Source organism: Salmo salar, chromosome 07, assembly GCF_965601325.2.
Source record: "Salmo salar chromosome 07, fSalSal1, whole genome shotgun sequence".
Classification (NCBI taxonomy): domain Eukaryota; kingdom Metazoa; phylum Chordata; class Actinopteri; order Salmoniformes; family Salmonidae; genus Salmo; species Salmo salar.
This window is the reverse complement of record NC_138297.1, coordinates 61,932,535-61,950,000: the sequence shown is the minus strand read 5'-3', so window position 1 is coordinate 61,950,000 and position 17,466 is coordinate 61,932,535. Positions and strand designations below refer to the sequence as shown.

At 40.8% G+C, this 17,466-nt stretch overlaps 1 protein-coding gene across 2 annotated transcripts in view; it reads left to right on the top strand.

The window, feature by feature from the left end:
• The window catches only part of neua (N-acylneuraminate cytidylyltransferase), a 23,542-nt gene extending 12,754 nt beyond the window's left edge, over positions 1–10,788 (top strand). Inside the window, exons 7-8 of one of the 2 annotated variants that reach the window (XM_082977183.1) lie at positions 1,514–1,679; positions 9,479–10,788. In XM_082977183.1, coding sequence (XP_082833309.1) covers positions 1,514–1,679; positions 9,479–9,693 — 381 coding nt within the window. In that variant the 3' untranslated portion in view covers positions 9,694–10,788. The remainder of the gene's footprint in view (positions 1–1,513; positions 1,680–9,478) is intronic. The other variant, NM_001139924.1, reaches the window with a different exon arrangement.
• The last annotated feature ends 6,678 nt before the right edge of the window (positions 10,789–17,466 follow it).

Genomic DNA, 17,466 nt, shown 5'->3' with positions numbered 1-17,466 from the left:
GACAGACCCTTTCTATCCTAATCAGACAGCACCACATGTTCTGTAAACACCAGCCTCTTGGAGACAGACCCTTTATATCCTAATCAGACAGCACCACATGTTCTGTAAACACCAGCTTCTTGGAGACAGACCCTTTCTATCCTAATCAGACAGCACCACATGTTCTGTAAACACCAGCCTCTTGGAGACAGACCCTTTATATCCTAATCAGACAGCACCACATGTTCTGTAAACACCAGCCTCTTGGAGACAGACCCTTTATATCCTAATCAGACAGCACCACATGTTCTGTAAACACCAGCCTCTTGGAGACAGACCCTTTCTATCCTAATCAGACAGCACCACATGTTCTGTAAACACCAGCCTCTTGGAGACAGACCCTTTCTATCCTAATCAGACAGCACCACATGTTCTGTAAACACCAGCCTCTTGGAGACAGACCCTTTCTATCCTAATCAGACAGCACCACATGTTCTGTAAACACCAGCCTCTTGGAGACAGACCCTTTCTATCCTAATCAGACAGCACCACATGTTCTGTAAACACCAGCCCGGAGGCTTGTGGGAAGACAAAACAAAAGGCGGTGACTTGTCCAGCTGCTACAGAATCAACAGTGTTCACACAATGTCAATATAATACAACAGTGAATAGTCAGTGTGTCCTCAGACCTGGTACATCCAGTCTGGTGTTAATCACTATCAACAGATAAGACAATAATCCATAACATTCACTATCAACCTGCACCTTGAATGTGTCACGATTCCTACTGACGGTGGCGCCCCCTCCTGCTCGGGTGGTGCTCGGCGGTCGTCGTCACCGGCCTATTAGCTACCACCGATTCCCTTTTTGTTTTTCCCTTTTTTTATGTTTTCTCACCTGCCCTGAGTTAGTCATTAAGAGGGCTATTTAGTTCAGCTGGTCCGCTCCCTATTGTGCGGGATTGTCTTTCTGTGTGTCGACTGCGTTTTGTTCGACTGCTTGTCGAGTGTATTTTCCCTGTTGTTGGGAAACCTTTTATTTTGTGCTTGTGGTTTATTAAAATTACCACACAGTGTTCGCTGCTTCCTGCGCTTCTTTCCGCCACACAACAGACAAGCCGTTACAGAATGTTACAAACAGAACACTGGGAATGATTTGTATTACAGAACTCTAAATACTGTATGTTAAACATTGTGTTAATCCCTCTGAACTGAATATGAACTAATATTTCCTCATTACACTCAGTCTGTACAATACATAGAAAACAGCTCCCGTAGAAAACAGAGCTCCCGTAGAAAACAGAGCTCCCGTAGAGAAAACACAGAGCTCCCGTAGAGAAAACACAGAGCTCCCGTAGAGAAAACACAGAGCTCCCGTAGAGAAAACACAGAGCTCCCGTAGAGAAAACACAGAGCTCCCGTAGAGAAAACACAGAGCTCCCGTAGAGAAAACACAGAGCTCCCGTAGAGAAAACACAGAGCTCACGTAGAGAAAACACAGAGTATAAACATTTGTTTTATTCTGTCTCCTCCAGGTGATCTTGATCTCATCCAGTGAGGACCCTGTGACCAAGGCCCTGGCTGACAAGCTGTCCCAGAGGACAGGCTGCGAGGTCAGGCAGCTGGGCAAGGACATCCAGGGTGAGGTCAAAGCCATGATGGACGACAAGGATCTGGACTGGAAGGAGGTCGCCTATATGGGTAAACTCACTGTTCTTTTCAATTAACAATATACAACTACTACTGCTACTACAAATAGTACTACTATTACTAATTCATTTTAGTTTTATACTACAGTTTGTAATATAGTGGAATCTCAAGGTTCTTAACCTTCTATTTTGAGTAATACTTGTGCGTTCATGTCAATCAAAACGTATGAAGGTATTTATTTGGAGCCCTTCTGAGATGGAAATCAAATCAAATGTTATTTTGTCACATGCGCCAAATACAACAGGTGTAACCTTACAGGGAAATTATTACATACAAGCCCTTAACCAACTATGCAGTTATAATATAAGAAATTAAAGTAACAAATAATTAAAGAACAGCAGTAAAATAACAATAGCGAGGCTATATAGAGGGGTACCGGTACAGGGGCACCGGTTAGTCGAGGTAATTGAGGTAATATGTACATGTAGGTAGAGTTATTAAAGTGACTATGCATAGATAATATCAGAGTAGCAGCGGCGTAAAAGAGGGGGGGAGAGGGCAATGCACATAGTCTGGGTAGACATTTGATTAGATGTTCAGGAGTCTTATGGCTTGGGGGTAGAAGCTGTTTAGAAGCCTCTTGGACCTTAACTTGGCGCTCCGGTCCTGCTTGCCGTGCAGTAGCAGAGAGAACAGTCTATGACTAGGCTGGCTGGAGTCTTTGACAATATTTAGGGCCTTCCTCTGACACCACCTGGTATATTGGGGCGGCAGGTAGCCTAGTGGTTAGAGCGTTGGACTTGTAATCGAATCCCCGAGCTGACAAGGTAAAAATCTGTCGTTCTGCCCCTGAACAAGGCAGTTAACCCAATGTTCCTAGGCTGTCATTGAAAATAAGAATTTGTTCTTAACTGACTTGCCTAGTTAAATAAAGGTAAAATAAAATAAAAAATAGAGGTCCTGGATGGCAGGAAGCTTAGCCCCAGTGATGTACTGGGCCGTACGCACTACCCTCTGTAGTGCCTTGCGGTTGGAGGCGGTCAGTTGCCATACCAGGCAGTGATGCTCTTGATGGTGCAGCTGTAAAACCTTTTGAGGATCTGAGGACCCATGCCAAATCTTTTCAGTCTCCTGAGGGGGAATAGGTTTTGTTGTGCCCTCTTCACGACTGTCTTGGTGTGCTTGGACCATGTTAGTTTGTTGGTGATGTGAACGCCAAGGAACTTGAAGCTCTCAACCTGCTCCACTACAGCCCGTTGATGAGAATGGGGGCATGCTCGGTCCTCCTTTTGCTGTAGTCCACAATCATCTCCTTTGTTTTGATCACGTTGAGGGAGAGGTTGTTGTCCTGGCACCACACGGCCAGGTCCCTAAACTCCTCCCTATAGGCTGTCTCATCGTTGTCGGTGATCAGGCCTACCACTGTTGTGTCATCGGCAAACTTAATGATGGTGTTGGAGTCGTGCCTGGCCGTGCAGTCATAAGTAAATAGGGAGTACAGGAGGGGACTGGGCACTTACCCCTGAGGGGCCCCCGTGTTGAGGATCAGCGTGGCGGATGTGTTGCTACCTACTCTTACCACATGGGGGCAGCCCGTCAGGAAGTCCAGGATCCAGTTGCAGAGGGAGGTGTTTAGTCCCGGGGTCCTTAGCTTAGTGATAAGCTTTGAGGGTACTATGGTGTTGAACGCTGAGCTGTAGTCAATGAATAGCATTCTCACATAGGTGTTCCTTTTGCCCAGGTGGCAAAGGGCAGAGTGGAGTGCAATAGAGATTGCATCATGTGTGCATCTGTTGGGGTGGTATGCAAATTGGAGTGGGTCTAGGGTTTCTGGGATAATGGTGTTGATGTGAGCCATGACCAGCCTTTCAAAGCACTTCATGGCTACAGACGTGAGTGCTACGGGTCGGTAGTCATTTAGGCAGGTTACCTTAGTGTTCTTGGGCACAGGGACTATGGTGGTCTGCTAGAAATATGTTTGTATTACAGACTCAGACAGGGAGAGGTTGAAAATGTCAGGTATAATAGGCTAGATATCTCTCAGGAATGTGACCATAGCAGCGGTGTTTGATAACCACGTATCAATGAAACTATCAGACAGTAAATGTCAACAGTGAAGTTTGAACCAGAACCTGATTGTGATTGTCAAGGTGACCATACTATGCCTTGTTATGGAACAGTATCTCCTCATTCCCTGTTTCCCACCTCCTTATCTTTCTCCTCTCACCCCTCCATTTCTCTCCTCTCACCCCTCCATTTCTCTCCTCTCACCCCTCCATTTCTCTCCTCTCACCCCTCCATTTCTCTCCTCTCACCCCTCCATTTCTCTCCTCTCACCCCTCCATTTCTCTCCTCTCACCCCTCCATTTCTCTCCTCTCACTCCCACATTTCTCTCCTCTCACCCCTCCATTTCTCTCCTCTCACTCCCACATTTCTCTCCTCTCACCCCTCCATTTCTCTCCTCTCACCCCTCCATTTCTCTCCTCTCACCCCTCCATTTCTCTCCTCTCACCCCTCCATTTCTCTCCTCTCACCCCTCCATTTCTCTCCTCTCACTCCCACATTTCTCTCCTCTCACCCCTCCATTTCTCTCCTCTCACTCCCACATTTCTCTCCTCTCACCCCTCCATTTCTCTCCTCTCACCCCTCCATTTCTCTCCTCTCACTCCCACATTTCTCTCCTCTCACCCCTCCATTTCTCTCCTCTCACCCTTCCATTTCTCTCCTCTCACTCCCACATTTCTCTCCTCTCACCCCTCCATTTCTCTCCTCTCACTCCCACATTTCTCTCCTCTCACTCCCACATTTCTCTCCTCTCACTCCCACATTTCTCTCCTCTCACCCCTCCATTTCTCTCCTCTCACCCCTCTCCTCTCACCCCTCCATTTCTCTCCTCTCACTCCCACATTTCTCTCCTCTCACTCCCACATTTCTCTCCTCTCACTCCCACATTTCTCTCCTCTCACCCCTCTCCTCTCACCCCTCCATTTCTCTCCTCTCACCCCTCTCCTCTCACCCCTCCATTTCTCTCCTCTCACCCCTCTCCTCTCACCCCTCCATTTCTCTCCTCTCACTCCCACATTTCTCTCCTCTCACTCCCACATTTCTCTCCTCTCACTCCCACATTTCTCTCCTCTCACCCCTCTCCTCTCACCCCTCCATTTCTCTCCTCTCACCCCTCCTTATCTCTCCTCTCACCCCTCCTTATCTCTCTTTTTTTATTTTTTATTAATTGTGTCACAAGGGCAATACAATCATAAAAATAACATTACACTTTTTCCCCTTTATTATTTACACACCATTCCACCCATTCGGTGTCGGTGTGATCGTTCCCTTTCTTTGGCAGTAGAGAGATTAGTATGCTCATGAAAAAAAACCTTGTCGATGGCCGAATGAATTTACTCCAATAATACCGGCCCTAAAATGCCCCAAAAATGTAGTAACAGCTCAGGTGGAATGCCCAGATCCACAGATTGCTTCTCCTCTGATACAGGCAAATCAAGATTATCTAAAAACTGCATTTGTCTGGTTCAAACTGGATAGAAGATGTATATAACTCCTGGTAAAAAGACTGAAATGTTGCATTAATTTCCTGTGGATCAGAAAGTAAGCCTTTAACTGGGGATTAAATAGATTCTATAGAAGTACAAGATTCACGTTGTTTCAATTTTAAGGCTAGAAGCCTGCTTGGTTTGCTCCCATTAAAATGATAGTTCTGCCTCACTCTATGCATGATGAACTCAGCTCTCCTCCTTAATAAATCATTCAGTTCCAGTTTAACCACCCTCAAATCCTTTCTGACATTATTTGAGTAATTCCTTTTCAGGTTTTGTTGAAGTGATTTAGATTTTTTTCTCCAATAACTTGATTCTGTGATTCCTAGCTTTATTGAGGTGAGATACAAAAGAAGATAAGTCTGTGATTAACCCTTTAGTAGCCATCCATGTAAACCTTGGGTCCTCTACAGAGTCCTTGTTTTTTGCTAAGAATGTAAATAGAAATTTAGCCATGAACAATTGGATGTGTAGAAGGGTCGTATCAAAACGCCAACGTTTTGTTTTATTTACCTTAAAGCTCACATCCACTTGGGTAACCAGGGGATTATGATCTGAAAGCGTCGCAGGCAATATTTGTATTGGAGTGACGTACATACTAAAAATGTGCGTGAGAATAGAAAACAATCAATTCAAGAGTATGATTTGTGATCTGCAGAAAAACAGGTATAATCTTTGATGCCCGGATTCTGAACTCACCACATAGAACTCACCAAATAGCTCCTCTATTAGTAAGGAGAGACAGGGAGAAACTGTCTGATTAAATAGAGTATCTATTAGTAAGGAGAGACAGGGAGAAACTGTCTGATTAAATAGAGCATCTATTAGTAAGGAGAGACAGGGAGAAACTGTCTGATTAAATAGAGTATCTATTAGTAAGGAGAGACAGGGAGAAACTTTCTGATTAAATAGAGTATCTATTAGTAAGGAGAGACGGGGAGAAACTGTCTGATTAAATAGAGTATCTATTAGTAAGGAGAGACAGGGGGAAACTGTCTGATTAAATAGAGTATCTATTAGTAAGGAGAGACAGGGAGAAACTGTCTGATTAAATAGAGTATCTATTAGTAAGGAGAGACGGGGAGAAACTGTCTGATTAAATAGCTCCTCTATTAGTAAGGAGAGACAGGGAGAAACTGTCTGATTAAATAGAGTATCTATTAGTAAGGAGAGACGGGGAGAAACTGTCTGATTAAATAGCTCCTCTATTAGTAAGGAGAGACAGGGAGAAACTGTCTGATTAAATAGAGTATCTATTAGTAAGGAGAGACAGGGGGAAACTGTCTGATTAAATAGAGTATCTATTAGTAAGGAGAGACAGGGAGAAACTGTCTGATTAAATAGAGTATCTATTAGTAAGGAGAGACAGGGAGAAACTGTCTGATTAAATAGAGTATCTATTAGTAAGGAGAGACATGGAGAAACTGTCTGATTAAATAGAGTATCTATTAGTAAGGAGAGACAGGGGGAAACTGTCTGATTAAATAGAGTATCTATTAGTAAGGAGAGACAGGGAGAAACTGTCTGATTAAATAGAGTATCTATTAGTAAGGAGAGACAGGGAGAAACTGTCTGATTAAATAGAGTATCTATTAGTAAGGAGAGACAGGGGGAAACTGTCAGATTAAATAGAGTATCTATTAGTAAGGAGAGACAGGGAGAAACTGTCTGATTAAATAGAGTATCTATTAGTAAGGAGAGACAGGGAGAAACTGTCTGATTAAATAGCTCCTCTATTAGTAAGGAGAGACAGGGAGAAACTGTCTGATTAAATAGCTCCTCTATTAGTAAGGAGAGACAGGGAGAAACTGTCTGATTAAATAGAGTATCTATTAGTAAGGAGAGACAGGGAGAAACTGTCTGATTAAATAGAGTATCTATTAGTAAGGAGAGACAGGGAGAAACTGTCTGATTAAATAGAGTATCTATTAGTAAGGAGAGACAGGGAGAAACTGTCTGATTAAATAGAGTATCTATTAGTAAGGAGAGACAGGGAGAAACTGTCTGATTAAATAGAGTATCTATTAGTAAGGAGAGACATGGAGAAACTGTCTGATTAAATAGAGTATCTATTAGTAAGGAGAGACAGGGGGAAACTGTCTGATTAAATAGAGTATCTATTAGTAAGGAGAGACAGGGAGAAACTGTCTGATTAAATAGAGTATCTATTAGTAAGGAGAGACAGGGAGAAACTGTCTGATTAAATAGAGTATCTATTAGTAAGGAGAGACAGGGGGAAACTGTCTGATTAAATAGAGTATCTATTAGTAAGGAGAGACAGGGAGAAACTGTCTGATTAAATAGAGTATCTATTAGTAAGGAGAGACAGGGAGAAACTGTCTGATTAAATAGCTCCTCTATTAGTAAGGAGAGACAGGGAGAAACTGTCTGATTAAATAGCTCCTCTATTAGTAAGGAGAGACAGGGAGAAACTGTCTGATTAAATAGAGTATCTATTAGTAAGGAGAGACAGGGAGAAACTGTCTGATTAAATAGAGTATCTATTAGTAAGGAGAGACAGGGAGAAACTGTCTGATTAAATAGAGTATCTATTAGTAAGGAGAGACAGGGGGAAACTGTCTGATTAAATAGAGTATCTATTAGTAAGGAGAGACAGGGAGAAACTGTCTGATTAAATAGAGTATCTATTAGTAAGGAGAGACAGGGAGAAACTGTCTGATTAAATAGAGTATCTATTAGTAAGGAGAGACAGGGAGAAACTGTCTGATTAAATAGAGTATCTATTAGTAAGGAGAGACAGGGGGAAACTGTCTGATTAAATAGAGTATCTATTAGTAAGGAGAGACAGGGAGAAACTGTCTGATTAAATAGCTCCTCTATTAGTAAGGAGAGACAGGGAGAAACTGTCTGATTAAATAGAGTATCTATTAGTAAGGAGAGACAGGGGGAAACTGTCTGATTAAATAGAGTATCTATTAGTAAGGAGAGACAGGGAGAAACTATTTTGTATATTTTATTCAGAGTCCAGTTTTGGTTAAGTGATCATTTGTAAAGTGGCTCTCTATTTCCCCTCTGCGTGTATACTAGACTACCACTGTAGAAAACTACTGACATTGTTCGGAGTTAATTTGCATGCCACCGCCAGTTACTGAATATTTATGGGTAAGGTGAGAAAGTAGGTGCCAGCAGTCAAATCCTGGAGAATTTGGGATTCAATTTCAATTGAGTAACATTTCTCTGATTTCCCAAAGCCCAAAATGGGAAACTATTCATGAAATATATATTTATATTATTTCCTTAAATCATCCCGTATTTTTCCTTGATTTTTTTTCATGTTATGTTGATGCAACATACTAATCAAATCAAACTTTTTTTCACATGCACCGAATTCAAGTGTAGACCTTACCGTGAAATGCTTACTTACGAGCCCTTAACCAACAATGCAGTTCAAGGAGTTAAGAAAATATTTACCAAATAAACTAAAGTTAAATTTTTATTATTTTTACAAAATAAAATAACATTAATGAGGCTATATACAGGGGGTACAGGAGTCAATGTGCGGGGGTACAGGTTAGTGGAGGTAATTTGTACATGTACATGTAGGTGGGGGTAAAGTGACTATGCATAGATAATAAACAGCGAGTTGCAGCAGTGTACAAAACAAATGGGGGGGTGTCAATGTAAATAATGTGGTAGCCATTTGATTAATTGTTGAGCAGTCTTATGGCTTGGGGGTAGAAGCTGTTAAGGAGCCTTTTGGTCCTAGATTTGGCGCTCCGGTACCGCTTGCCATGCGGTAGCAGAGAGAACACTCTATGACTTGGGTAACTGGTCATTGACAATTTTTTTGGCCTTTCCTCTTTCCTTTAGTATATAGGTCCTGGATGGCAGGAAGCTTGGCCCCAGTGATGTACTGGGCCGTACGCACTACCCTCTGTAGCACTTTACGTTCAGATGCAGAGCAGTTCCCATACCAGGTGGTGATGCAACCGGTCACGATGCTCTCGATGGTGCAGCTGTAGAACGTTTTGAGGATCTGGGGACCCATGCCAAATCTTTTCATTCTGCTGAGGGGGAAAAGGTGTTGTCGTGCCCTCTTTACGACTGTCATGGTGTGTTTGGACCATGATAGTTTGTTGGTGATATGGACACCAAGGAACTTGAAACTCTCGACCCGCTCCACTACAGCCCCGTCAATGTTAATGGTGGCCTGTTCGGCCCGCCTTTTCCTGTAGTCCACGATCAGCTCATTCTTAGAATACTTCCATAACCACCTTCTAAATTAAAACTAATCTCACACCTCCATTTCATCCCTCCATCTCTCCCTCCTACAGGTAATGATGCTCCAGATGTTGACTGTCTGAACCTGGCTGGGCTGAGTGCAGTACCCCGGGACGCCCCAGTGGTGGCGATCAACGCTGCTAAATACTCCTGCCACAGTGCTGCAGGCCGGGGGGCTGTGAGGGAGTTTTCTGAACACATCCTGCTGCTCAAGAAGAAGGCCAAGTCTCAGATGGAACAGGACCGCATCCACAGAAATACATTCTAAATGCTAGAATGTTCTAAAGTCACAGAGATCCATTCTAAACTCTAGAATGTGTTCTAAAGTCACAGAGATCCATTCTAAACTCTAGAATGTGTTCTAAAGTCACAGAGATCCATTCTAAACTCTAGAATGTGTTCTAAAGTCACAGAGATCCATTCTAAACTCTAGAATGTGTTCTAAAGTCACAGAAATACATTCTAAACTCTAGAGTAGGGATGGGCATTGGAAATAATATCATGACATTTTTTCGGATATCCGGATAGTTTTAAACGTGGACATTTGTTTGCTGCGCAGCCTGCATGACTCGGGAGATACTGTGGGGACAAGGACCAGGGGTGTGTGACAAAGGAGGGAGAGAAAAAGTAGCCACTGACTCGCGCTAGTTAGACACCTGTAAATGGTATAGGTTATCTATCATCCAATATGGCAGTGCATGTCTTTACTGCATCAAATCAATGCCAAGACGCTAGCTAAGTCCTCATTTAGTTTACTTAATTCTGTCATTTTAATTAAACTTTTAATTCATTGATTAGAGATCTCCCACTTCACGCTGCTACACAAGAAGCCTCTGACTGTAGTGTCAACAACAGCAAGCTCAGTGAAACCTGTGTAGGCTAATGCCGTATGTCATTTTTTTAAACTATATTCACATTTGTGACGTTGTTTTATTAAATTAAGAATTCCAAATATCATGAGTGTAGAAATGTCCCATAGATCATTTTATTCAATTAAGATGAAGCCTTGTCATTGTTAAAATAGGCCTGTGATTTATTTGTATTAAGTGTTCGAATAACTGCCCATTGCTAGTTTTTTCAGGTTGTCAGATCAAGGTAGTTTGGGTTTTATCGCTACAGGTTGTGTTGACAAAAATCTATGTCTTTACTTTAAATGAAGTAGAATACAGGAGGCCTTTAATTTACTTGAGATTGATTGTTTTTCTCTCCACTTTTTAATGTTCTGTTTTAATTTGGGGGGGAAAGTATTAGTACATTGACTTGGAGTTGCACTGAGATTCTTGTTGGTTTGGGTGTTTACTTTTGTATTATGCCTGCAATTTGTTTGTAAAATTATATATGATCATAAACGTAAGAAACACTTTCTTATTCCCCTGCTTTAATCTGAACTATTCTAGAAATGACTTTAGCCTTACACCTTCAAGATTGTGGTATGGAGTTATAGCTGATGGGGGGGTTCACATACATCTTGCCACCAGATGGCAGTCTAGCGCCTCATCAAACCTCAGTTGGAGGAAAGAACGAGATGACAACATTAACCTCGTACAACCATCAAGAAGTCTCACATGCATTCCTGTTCAGGCGTTCACTCAGTTGTAGCAAGCAACCAAATACTGGTAAAACAACACACGTGATCATACAGTATAAGATATCTTCATTTATAGCATTGTGTGGCGATTTCCATCTATCCATGTTGCAGAGATCAGGACAGCCAGCAAACGTGTGGCGAGCTGGCATTTGTCCCAGAACTATTGATTTGGTTACATACGTTAGTGAGAAAAGTGACAAGGCTACTCAGTGCTTGGAGAGGAAACATCCAAGTGGATGAGAGGGCATATGAAACATGGCTTCAGTTCATCAGAAGAGTTGACACTGGTGGTGGAGTGGTCATCCCCTCTTAATCAGGGAACAGGAGGGGACTTGGCTGTAAATACAAATAGCAGATACATTCCATTACAGCAGCTCCATCATAGGTGTGGGAAACAAGTTTCACCATGAAGTTAAACTTAAACATCTCAGAATTCACAACGTGAAACACGGGCTGCGCGTCTCGCCCACATGACTCATCAAAGTAGGCCAAGAAACATTCCTGAATAAAGTCCTGATCATCGACATACCTGACGATAACTAACAACTGCTAGTGACAGTTTGAGGTTTCATCCATTTGCCATGCAAAACAATGTGGAGTATTAACCTATTTTAATGGATGATGCGATGGAAACGTATCAAATTATTCTGAATTGATGTTGACATCCCAGAGGAGACAGTAGAAACGTCCATATGGCTCAGCAAGTAAAGCATCGTACAGTGCCATTACCTCTGCTAGCTCAATGAAGCTCACTGGATGTATAAATATGAAGCTTGGCGTTTAAACTCACTACCAAATATGGTAGTGAGAGGAAGCCCACTGGTGGGCAGTGGGAGAGGTGGATTTTGGCCTAAATTCGGAAAAATGTCTCATCGATTAAACATTTTCTCAATACAGTTTTATGTTCCCAAAACTAGAATCTGTTACGAACAGAGTGGACTAAGTTTTGTAGACTTTAGCCTTTGACAAAGTTTTTTTTTAAATCACGTTGTTTAGAAGAAGTGCAAAGTCGAATTGAGTTATTGCACACGCGCATTTCACAGAGTAGGCGGTCCCCTAACGGAAATATGCAGATGTCGCTAGAACGGGCCAATAGGATCTCGCTAGCTCGTGCTTGGCTCTGCCCACCTCCTTGCCTGTTCTGCCCACTATGACTAATCTGTTCCCATTGGAAACGACAGGCTGTGGTCTATTTTAGTTTAGTTATAAACAATATTTTCTGGTACTGTAGGTAGCTAGCTACTTGCTAACTCACTAACTCAATGGAAAAATAATTGTATAAAACCAAGTAACAATATATAATCTACCTCTGTGTCCTGTAGTTTGAAAAAACACATTTGAATTGAATAATATGCGCTATCACTATTCACAATCTATCCAACAATGTCACCAACACACCAAGCTTCTCAGTGAAACATGCATAGTACTAGGTTCATTCTCTAATCTTTTGATTGGATGGACAACAGGTCAGCTCATACTGCAAAAGCTTTGATTGGTTGGAGGACATCCTCTGGAAGTTGTCATAATTACCATGTAGATCTATGGAAGGGGTGAGGAGCACGAGCCTACTAGATTTTGTATTGAAGTCAATGTAGCCAGAGGAGGACGCAAAATAACTGTCTCCTGGCTACACCGTGGTGCTATCCTAGTGGGTTCTGTACTAATGTAGTCTAATCTACTAATGTAGACCTTCATTGCAAAACAGTGCATTTTTATCAGGTATTGGGTGACATTTGAATACATTTAAGTACAGTTTTATCTAAAAATGCTAAAAAAAAAAAAATGATTTTTATTATTTATCTGAAATTCACTGAGTAGCATGGTCCTCCCCTTCCTCATCTGAAAATCATCCACTTCTTATGAAGGGGAATATCAACTCGGAGTTTTTAGTTGTGATGGTTGTTTAGCAACAAAACCGATGTGTGTGCAATTATGGGGCAAAACAGACAGGCAAATTTAGATTGTTGACAACATGTAAACTATATTTAGTCTTGAATATTTATTGAAAACATAAATACATTTGCAAAACGAGGACTTGTCTCTCAAATACATTATTACAGTTGTTGGTTGGTTAGCTAGCTAGCGAATTTGAGCCATATTAGCATAATTTTATTTTGTTTTAAAAAAAATGTATTATTGCATTTCCTTTAAAAACAGCTCATATATATTTTTGTACATCATGTTATACACATAAGAACGGCATAAAACACAGCATTTGAATATTACATTTAAATTAGTTAAAAAGTACAGTTAAAAACAATAGAAACAACCATGAATAAAAGTACTTTTTTTGTAAAACATCCAATCTGTAAAAGCCATTTAAAATGTGTACAAATGATTTAAAAGTAAAACATTTTGATGAGATTAAAACATGTTTAAAAAGTCACTTTGTTAAAAAGCTGTCTTCTTTGTACAGGAACGGGTTGAGTCCTTATCAAACTCGCCTCCTCCTGCTCTTCCGAATCAATAACCATCCTGTCCTTTGGGGCCCAGAGGAGATCCCTCCCCTAGGGACGTCGCCCTAGGCGTCACAGCGCTGTCAGGCCGTAGGGGCTAATTAGACCACAAATAGAACAATGAGCCAGATATTTCACCGGATGTATACACATTTGATCCCAATATAGTTTTCTGTTCCCAAAACGAATATATGTTATGAACAGAGTGGACTAAGTTTTGTAGATTTTACCCTTTGCCAAAGTTTTACAACATTGAGTTGTTTATAAGGAGTGCATGGGCGAATTGAGTTATTGCACACCTCACAGAGTAGGCGTTCTCTAAAGGAAAAATCCAAATGTATGCTAGAATGCGCCAATAGGCTCTCGCTAGCTCATGCTTCACTCAGCCGCCCACCTTACCTGTTTTGCCCACTATGACTCATGTGTTTCCATTATGAAAGGACAGGCTGTGGTCTATCTTGGGTTAGTTATACAAATCTTTGATAAGACCCTCCGATAACCACTTCCACCGATCCAGCAATGCTGCCAGCTTCAAAGCGAAGTGGAATCCAATGTGTTATTTTTTTTAGTGTGCACAATTTCACACAAAAGAATGGAGAGGCGTGCCTAATATTGTCAGCTCAGGGATTCAATCTAGCAACCTTTCGGTTACTGGCCCAACTCTCTAACCACTAGGTTACCTGCCGACCCCAATGTGGGGCTCTATAAACCCATCAATTTTGGGACACACTCCTTACTTGAATTAGTCAATTCATGTTCCAATTTGAAATAATAAAACGAGCATGAAATTCTAATTAACAAATTCCCCCTGTCGTTTTATAAGATATAATCCTAAATAACCTCCCTTTTAATTTGGGAGGTATTTCATCTTTTACATGTGTCAAGTCTCGAAATCCGACAAACAAATCCACGTGGCATTTTATTAGAGGTACAAATCTGTTGTTCTGCCCCTGAACAAGGCAGTTAACCCACAGTTCCTAGACCGTCATTGAAAATAAGAATTTGTTCTTAACTGACTTGCCTAGTTAAACAAAATTCATACACCCATAAAACCTAGCGGTCAAACAGAGACATTTTTCTCATAGAGAATATTTGAAACACTTAAAATAAGGGCTGTGTTTCGTGTAGGCTTACCCTGGCGTGAAGTTTTGATAACCATGCAAATCTCTCTCGGTCAAGGTGACTTTTATCAATATATTTGTCTCTTTTTACTCTCAGATTCAAAAACGCTAATTAGCATCAAAGACTACAAATCCCTGCAGGTCGTCTCTAGCTGACACCTTTGCTAACATATAGTGTGTCAATTTAAAACTTGCACGAGACAGTTCACAGCAGGACCATCACCAGAGTTTCATAAAATTCGGGGTTGAGGGGTTTGTGTGTCCGAGAAAAAACTAGCCTTTTCTAAAAATCCTTTCCTGCAATTCTACATGACTGGAGACATTACAATAATATTTCTTTATACCACACAAATGATCGAAATGACAAACTACTCTGACATTTACAGACCGAGATCAACAAAACGAACGACCCATGTCTTAAATGCAACCAATAGCATAGGCCAATGAAAAGAGTAGATAGACAGATTTTACACCTACAATATGAGTAGAAAATTATTGTCTACCAACTTTCCAGTGGCACTCACCTATTCAAACAGATTTTTCCCGCAATTGTATTTTGAAATATAGTGAAATACCTTCTAGCTGCTGCATGCTGTTCATTGACAGCCACAACTCAACAATCAGCTGTTTTATATTTGCTGTGCGAGATGCCCAATTGCAGGATTCCTGACTGTAGACTCGGCCTATGCGCTCATAATGTGACAAACAAAACACAATCTAAAGCAATAAAGCAATAAAGCTTTTGATCCTCTGTGGCTAAATTATGCTGGTGTATTATTTGCAATGATTTCATTTATTTATAGAGGAGTAATTGTTTAATTTGGCAAATTTATTTCAATTTATCTGCAGCACTTCCAGCATCTCGTCCTGCAGCGATATGTTTTCTTCCAGGGCCAAATAAATTAAATACTTATTATTATTCATTCAACCGATTGTGGTCAGTAAACCCATATGAGTTTATTGTGTAGTTAGACCTACTGTTAAAATAATATTTAAAATAATAATCTATCAACAAGTAGCATACAATTACGAGAATAAATTCAGTAAATCAATGAAGCCAATAGTGGTTTCAGCTATATTGTTATTGAAACGATGTATGCCGTATGAACTTTTAAAACAATAAAAACATATGTCAAATTACTTGAATAGCCTATGGTAAAAGTGTACAAATGTGTATTCGCATCAGTAGCCAAAGTGACTGAAATGCATCAGAAAAGTATTGGAAAGTTCAGGAAAACATCAGGGAAGCTTATCAGGTAGGCTGTAGGCCTAATGTGTGTGTAGAGAAGATCTGCATTGCTTTAAATTGCGAGACTAATGATCATGAGCACTCACATCAACTTAGCTAACATTTCCAAGCCTAATTATAACCACATATCCAAACGGAGATTCGGTGAAATCTGACATTGATTGATTTATCAAGATGAGTTCCCATGCTTGTCTCAAAGCAGCGAAATGACTGACCCAATCAAAACGGTGCTGGAATTATCAGCTGACCACAGGCTTGACATGTATTATAACCAGTGGTGTAGTGGTATTCTGTTAGGAGCCCTATTAAGCCATCCTTTCTGAATGAATGTTTGTACCACATGAAGCCTATTGGTTAATTAGAATATACATACAATGCATCATCCAAATTGCATGATTGCCTATGCCTACACATACTGTAAGTGGCGAAAGGAACATTTTATATATTTTCAAACCTAAAACACCAATTAGGCCATTAGGCCTTATCATAAATCAGGCCATCATCAGTGTCAATCGTGAATGATAATTCTTCACATTTTACAGGTGAAACGGCTAATCCCAATCAGTTTCATGGGAATATGCATTTAGAATTTCTTGAATGATGTAAGGGTGGCTAACTGGGCTAACTAATTGAATTTTAGAGCAGATGGAGTTAAACACAACCACAGCATGAGAAGAGAAAAAAAACAATTTCAGCACAATCATTCTAGATTGTCATAAGAAATGACATGGTATTTTTTTTATAACAGTAGCCTGACTGTATCATGCTATTATATTCGGTTTGTTATGTAAAATACTAATGAATCATTAAGTGATCTTGCGAGACATAGCACTGCACCAGCACCCCTGATTATAATGGTTGGATGACTTTGGAAGCTTCACCTAATCAAAGCTCTATGAACTAAGTGGTACAAATTATTTTACACCATTGCAGCCAGGTCCTGGTGATGTCCATGGTTCACAGAATTGTCAATTTAAAGATATTTAGCCAATTTATTCATCACAACATTTGGCTAACATTAGATAGTTAATGATTCGGCAGTCTCATCCAGATCATCATGGTATTTGTAGTTCTTTATGATAGCCACATTACCAGCTAGCATTAGCATTTCATTTTTGGGAGGTAAATACAGGCGAATATATTGATCAAAGTCACCTTGTCCTATCGAGATTCACACGGTTATCAAAATGTCATGCCAGGGTAAGCCTACATGAAACACAGCCCTTATTTGAAGTGTTTCTAAAATCCGCTATGGGAAAGATGAATGGGGGGAAAACGATTGGAACCGTTTCCTTGTTTGACCGCTAGGTTTTATGGGTATTATGACTTATACTGTGGTACTCTATTGATACCCTAGTCACTCTCTGGGAGTTTAGTCAGCAACACGTGACAGTGGAGTGCCCTGAGAGAGTTTGTAGGGGTGAGGGAATGGTTTGGGATTCCGCAGCACATCAAAGGCATATCAACAAGGCAGCATGGTGCATCGTCCAGAAACATACATCTCTTTTCCATAAAATTTATGTTCGAATTTTCGAACCAGTTTTCATTGGGAAGGCGGATTAAGCGTTGTTTTTATTTTTATCAAAAAGCAATGACTTTTGCATGTGAAAACACATAATCCGACTCA